Source organism: Microtus ochrogaster, unplaced genomic scaffold (assembly GCF_000317375.1).
Source record: "Microtus ochrogaster isolate Prairie Vole_2 unplaced genomic scaffold, MicOch1.0 UNK25, whole genome shotgun sequence".
Lineage (NCBI taxonomy): Eukaryota > Metazoa > Chordata > Mammalia > Rodentia > Cricetidae > Microtus > Microtus ochrogaster.
The window spans coordinates 1,066,036-1,072,978 of record NW_004949123.1 but is presented as its reverse complement, the minus strand read 5'-3'; the positions used below and the strand labels follow the sequence as shown (position 1 = coordinate 1,072,978).

General features: G+C 50.6%; 1 protein-coding gene across 1 annotated transcript; it reads left to right on the top strand.

Moving 5' to 3' along the window:
- Positions 1-626: 626 nt before the first annotated feature.
- On the top strand, positions 627-6,331 carry LOC101982263 (glutathione S-transferase Yb-3). Its single transcript, XM_005367857.2, has 8 exons — positions 627-771; positions 1,149-1,224; positions 1,653-1,717; positions 1,995-2,076; positions 2,174-2,274; positions 3,538-3,633; positions 3,721-3,831; positions 5,699-6,331. The coding sequence occupies exons 1-8, from the start codon at positions 736-738 to the stop codon at positions 5,786-5,788; spliced, it is 657 nt and encodes a 218-aa protein (XP_005367914.1). The 5' UTR covers positions 627-735; the 3' UTR covers positions 5,789-6,331.
- The last annotated feature ends 612 nt before the right edge of the window (positions 6,332-6,943 follow it).

Below are 6,943 nucleotides of genomic sequence, written 5' to 3'. Positions count from 1 at the left end.
GCTTTTGTACTCACGCTGGGAGGGGTCCGAGGTGGGGGTGGCTAGGGAGGACAAGTTTGGGGGAGAGCACCTGAACAAGGGAGCAGCTAGGGTTCATAGGAGACGAGTGTGTGCTTTTTCTTTTATGAATTCTCTCAAAGGCTAGTATTATATCAAAATAAAAAAACTGAAAAAAATAGATAAATTTACCACATGTTCCAGGACACATACACCACACACATACACAAACACACTGAGTTGAAGCAAATTTAATTAGAAAGATTTATCTTGCATGCATGACTATATTTACATTATCATGTTTTACAGTTTTTCCCTTTTCATGTATTCACAATACAAGAGATAATTTTGTTCTCAGAGCACATTTGTCAAGGTTCCAGGCCTCCTGAATTGTCACCCCTAGGCAGTGCGGCTGACAGCTAGACAGGAGGCTACAGAACAGCAGCCCCGTAACGGAGGAGAGCAGAGACACTAAGGAGGAGCCGGCGAGTCCAGCCCCGCCTTTTGCTTCAGGGGGCCAGCCAACCCACTGCGTAATATCTGAGCTCAAGCTCCATTGGTTCTCACTTGGGGTGGGCTTGGCCCGCCCCGCTGGACTCCGGTATTGGTCGAAGCTGGGGCCGGGGGCGGGCGGTCTGAAAAACTGACAGAGCTAAGTCCCGGTCCCTCCATTTCTGGCAGCTTTCAGAACGTCGAGCCTAGTCTGACACTGACACTGTCTTTTCGGACCACAGCACCATGCCTATGATACTGGGTTACTGGGACATCCGCGGGGTAAGTGAGGGTCCAAAAGCAGAGTAAGATTTTGAGGAGGCGTAAGGACACACACAGTAGATGGGTTTGCTGGGGAGGATTGTCTTTCGGAAGGCAATCTGTGGAGGCATGCTATTGGAGATGTGTGTGTGTGTGTGTGTGTGTGTGTGTGTGTGTGTGTGTGTGTGTGTGTGAGAGAGAGAGAGAGAGAGAGAGAGAGAGACAGACAGAGACAGAGAGAGAGACAGACAGAGACAGAGAGAGGAGAGACACAGAGAGAGACAGAGAGAGACAGAGACAGAGAGAGACAGTGCATAGCGATGGTAAAATTAGTACAGGAGGTGGGGACTCATCTGGAGGGGGTAAATAATCTCACTGTCTCTGGTTGTCTGTTGCAGCTGGCCCATTCCATCCGCCTGCTCCTGGAATACACAGACTCAAGCTATGAGGAGAAGAGATACACCATGGGTGATGGTGACTGCACCTTCCTAGTCAGATCCCTACCCTACTCCTGCCCACTGGTGCCCAGCGGCCCATGCCTAGGCCCCTTGTTGCTCAGCTCTGCCTCTTCTTGTTGGAACTAGACTATACCCCCTTATAGAACCTTAACCGTGTAGTTTGCTCTACCAATGGAAGATGCTAAGGAACGATTAGAGGGTTCTTTGTATATATAACTGGGTTCCATTCCCTTCAGCACTTGGCTAAAGATTTTGTAAGCATTAGCGATGGAGGAGCCCACAGCCCTCATAGACTTCTTTATCCTTGAAACTTGCAGTGTGAGACTGTGTGAGTCAGCTTGCAGGTCTGCAGTCTCAGAGAGTCTTCAATTCCTTGGGAGGGTCTTGGGAGAGGGATTCTGAACACATGGGTCCTTTGATTTCATGTTACCTTGTCTACCACAGCTCCCGACTATGACCAAAGCCAATGGCTGAACGAGAAATTCAAGCTGGGCCTGGACTTTCCCAATGTAGGTGCAGGGAAGGGAGGTTTGGGGAAGGTTATGGTGTCCCTATTTTGCACAGATCAGGAGGTCCGGTGTCGGATTTTTCATCTGCCCACCCCTGGTTGTCCACATCATCTTTTTGGTACAGGCTGTATCCCAGCTCTTTCACTCGAGTGCATTGTGTTCGTGGAAAGTTTCCCATGCCAGGCACAGTGAGTGCCAGGCCCCATGTCTGTCCTCACCCAAGGAAGGGATACCGGGACCTCGTACCCCATCTGACCATCCCTGTTTGTCTCTCTAGCTGCCATATTTAATTGACGGGCCCCACAAGATCACCCAGAGCAACGCCATCCTGCGCTACCTTGGCCGCAAGCACAACCTGTGTGAGTGGGGCTGGCTGCAGGGTGGGGGACGGTGGCCATCCTCCTGGGCTTGGTACAGTGGGATGCTGAGAGTGAGTCTGTGCTGTGTGTGCCGCAGGTGGGGAGACAGAGGAGGAGAGAATCCTTGTGGATATTTTGGAGAATCAGCTCATGGACAACCGCATGATGCTAGCCCGGCTTTGCTATAACCCTGACTTTGTGAGTCCTACTCCGGGCTGGGTGAGGTGGGAGAACGGGAGCTTGTACCCTTGCCTTCTCACCTTCTCTGTGTGCTTAGCATCTAATCTTCTTAGCCCTGTTCATCTAGAAATGGTGCCCTGGACTGCAGCCTTCGTGTGGCACAGCCTGGAGCTAAGATGGGCCTGTCTAAGGCCTTCCTGGTTACAAAGCAAGATGTCTCCAAATCAAAGCTACCAAAACAAACCAACCCCTCCAGGCGCTTGTGCACACACTCACCCCCCTCCACACACACTCCTGCCCACAGAGTGACCCACAAACCTCAGAGTCTTGTCAAATGAAACTCCCAGTGAACTTTACTGCCTTTAGCAACCAGTGTAAACCTGCACAGTCAAGCATCAATACCTGGGCAGGAAAGACTATGTTTAGAATCCTCAGCTCTGACTACCCGTTTCTGCCCTGGGTTATGGCTTCCACTTGGCTTAAATCATCGGTGCTGCCGGGCGATGGTGGCGCACGCCTTTAATCCCAGCACTCGGGAGGCAGAGGCAGGCGGATCTCTGTGAGTTTGAGACCAGCCTGGTCTACAGAGCTAGTTCCAGGACAGGCTCCAAAGCCACAGAGAAACCCTGTCTCGAAAAAACCAAAAAAACAAAAAAAATCATCGGTGCTCCCATAGTTCACTCTCAAACAATGAGGAAAAAGTGGAGCCACCTGGAAATGGAAGGGAGTCACCACCTGGGGACTCTTCCCAAGCAGAGTCCCAGAGCCAGGCCCAGGATGCCCAAGGTGGTAAGCAGATGTTCCCCATAGGCAATCCGCAGCCAATCAACTCTCTCCCTGGTCTCTTTCGCCCTCGCAAGTTGATCTCATCATTTTTGAAGCTGCGCCCAAGTCCTACCCTTCTCCTGCCACTTTACCGTGTAGAACATTCGACTTCTTTTCCAGAGTGCTTAATTGTTTGCTTCTTTGACTCTGCATAACACCTGAGTCCAGAGCCTACCCACATAGTGCTGAGTGTGGCCCACAAGAGTGGTTCTGGACATCAGTGGTGAGTCCCAGGGACAGGGTATTCCCGTGTGCTTCTCATCACCTCTGGCACTGGATCTGGTGCCTGTGGGATCTAATCAGTGATGACATAACCGAATAAAGCCTGGATTAACCCGGGCCCAATCTCTGGAAGGCAGCCACACCTCTGCTCAGGTGGGGCCTTCACAGCCCTGTGAGCTCAGCCTGTGCCCAGAATCTTGTGACTGAGGGTGGTCACCGTGTTTTCTGCTGTAGGAGAAGCTGAAGCCAGGGTACCTGGAGCAACTCCCGGGAATGATGAGGCTTTACTCCGAGTTCCTGGGCAAGCGGCCATGGTTTGCAGGAGACAAGGTAAAAGGAGTGGGGTGGACAGGAGGAGGAGCTGCCATTCTTCCCAAGTTACCAGATTCCAGTACACTCACTGGCGGCTTCCTGCAGATCACCTTCGTGGACTTCATCGCTTATGATGTCTTGGAGAGGAACCAAGTATTTGAACCCAAGTGCCTGGACGCATTCCCCAACCTGAAGGACTTCATCTCCCGCTTTGAGGTGATGTTTCTAATCCTCTTTTTTTCTTGACTTTCCTTCCTTCCTCTGATAAATCCATAGTCCTGGATCTAAGTTAAAAACAGCAAAAACAGTGGCATTTATTGAGTCTGGCAGGACCTGTGCTTAGCATCTTTTTTCTTTTGGGTGAACTTTATCATTATGATCAACAGGGCAGATTGAATTGTGACTCCCATTGGATAGATATGAAAACAGACTATAGAGGGTAAGTCCCTTACTAGCAGAGATGATACCCAGCTCCCCTTGATATCTGGCCTCTAAGGTCAGCAGGCAGTGGCTATGTTCCTATTTTCTGTCAAAAGAAAGAGCCTTGGGCCCCTGTGTCTGGGTTACATAGCCCAGGGTGCTGTGGAGAAGGCAGAACATGGCAGGACTGTGTAAGCCACGGGCATTCTGAGAGGGAGGCTTGGTAGGATTTGTGTGAAATAGCCGTGTGTAGACAACACTCACACCCGATCTTCAGAACGCTTCCCTCCATTTGATCCCAATCTGAGTACATGCCAAACCCAGGGCTGTTTCTTTGATACTAGATTTGAGAGTGTGTGTGGGCCCTGTTCAGGGTTTTATCCTAAAGTGTGGCACGGTGTGGGGCTTTTCTTCCCTTTTCCCATGTTTCCATGGAGCCGTTTTGTATTCTCTCCTATCACTGGCCTCCTCCTCTATATGAGACTCAGCGTCAGGCCCAATGAGACACGGAAAGGACTCCACTCGGAGACTGAGTACGGCAGAGAGATGGGGACCTAACAGACATGGTGTCAGATGGGTGCTGGGAATCGAAGCTTCAGCCTCACTGCACGAGTCCCCCGGACTCTCCTTAACACCCACACAATCTCTCCTTTCAGAGACTTGGCAACTGCAGGCGGTGGGACAATGGGTTTCTAGTCGGGCATCTCTTTAAATCAAGCGATACCTCATCTCAGTTCTCACCAGCTCTGACTCTGGTCCTGATGCAGTGGCCTTGGGGTATACCAGAGCTGTGTGGCCATGGTAGGGAAGGATGGAAGAGCCAAGGGCTGCAGCCCAAGGCCTGCAGCTCCCGTCTCCTTGACAACAGTCAGCTCTAGGGCTCTGAACACTGTAGGAATTATCTGAGCTGGCTCTACAGATAGGATGGAACAAAACACACCTGGTGTCCCTTTGCAGTCTCTGTATATAGCAGGGCTGGATATGAGGCAGCTTGGGGCACAGTGAGATTGGCCTGAGGTTCCACAGAGAACAGGTGGAACTCCTCTACTTTTAGGAGTGATTAGAGCTGCCCCCTCCTCCCCTTGTGCACTTCATCCAAGGTTTGCCAGGTCAGTTGTTGAGGTCCTGACTCTCTGGTCTGCTGCACTGGCCTGTTCTGGACATCCTTGTCCTGTTACAGGTATTTTCTGTGTAAACCAGCCAAGAGGATGTTCCCTGTGGAAAAGGAGCCTGTCTGTGAAGACAGGGGGTGCTGGGGTGTCCTGCAGGAGGAGAGGAGGGCGCTGGGCAGAGAGGACACAGAATAGAAGCCCCAGAGCCAGGCTGACTCAGTCCCTGTCCCAGGGACCAGCTGTGTGAGCAGGAGAAAGCCACCTAACACCTCTGGACCTCAGCTTTTGTTGACATGTAGGCACAGTGAGACTGATCTTGGATTATCAAGTGGGTGATCTGAGCATATATATAACGTAATATATATACATAATAGCATATACATAATCGATATGGATACAAAGCCTGTTGTAGAGTCTTTATAGGAAACTGAAGTGTTCCCCATTCAGAACTCTAACACTAGAGCCTATGGGGAAAGCTGCTCCTGGAGTGGGGCTGCTTATCCCCGTGGGGCCGCTGACCTGAGCTCCTGCTCCATCCTTCTCGCTCACAGGGCCTGAAGAAGATCTCAGAATACATGAAGACTAGCCGCTTCCTCCCGAGACCTGTGTTCACAAAGATGGCCATTTGGGGCAGCAAGTAGAGCCTTGGCTGGGTGGGGTGTGTGATTACGTTGCCAGATTTCTTTGGATTGCAAGGAGCCCAGGGGAGCAGCCAGGACCCCTGCAGCCCCAAAGCCACCCTTTCCTTCTCCTTTCTTTCCACCCCGCTCCAGACCCCAAGTTTCACAGTTATCTCTTTTTTTTGCTCATCGAATTCCTGCCCCGCAGGAATTCTGTAAACCATCGCCACTCCTTTCCATGATCAAAGTACCCTTCTAAAGCTAAAGTGCCCTTTACAGGCTCATGTTTTGGATACTTAGTTCCCAACTGATGACCACTTTGGACAACTGTGGGCTCTCTGGCAGGTGTTGGGGGGCAGTCTATCTGAGGGAGGTTGCTAGGAGCCTAGGCTTTGACCGTTGTAGCCGCGCCCCTGTTCTGCGTGCTGTTTCTCTGAGCAAGCTGTGCTGCGACAGAAACACTTATCGCTGCATCTGTGACTCAGTCCTATTGCCTGCCTTCCCTGCCCCTTTGAACTGCAGCTCCTGAACCGTGAACTGGAATAAATCATTCCCCCCGCCTTGGCTCGTTTTTGTTTGCTATTTTGTCATAACAACAGACAGCTGACGAGAAGCCTAATTCCAACAGATCCAAAACCCCTTGTAGAGGTGCTTCAATACTGAAGGCCGTCTCTTTGGTCTTCCAAGGTTTCTAAGTCAACTGCCAGCTTGGCTTTTGTGTTGCTTCGTGTGCTTCATGTGTGACATTGTTAGTGGGAAGCTTTGTCTCCTCAGAATTTTTCCTCACCAGTTCTTCATTTGCATCACGCACTCCCAAAGCGATTTGAAAACCACACCAAAGAGCGAGTCGCCAGGAGATTTTTTTCAGGGTCTCAGCCGTTCCCATGCATGGCACCAGAATGAGCTGCTTTATGGGTAGGCATTCAGTCCAGGCTCAGTTGGGAGAATATGGCTACTCAACAAAGACCTCTTATCCAAAAACAAAATAACCAGAAAAAAAATTGCAAAACAGACCAAGGCTTGAACAGGCATTTCCTAAAAAATGAACATCCAAGTGGTCTATTAGATCGTAAATTCACAACAAAGGCCAGTCATTGTATACACTGCAACATCTTAGCATAGACCCACTAGGATGACCAGGATCCAACAGGCTGGCAATCGCTGGCAGTTTATGAA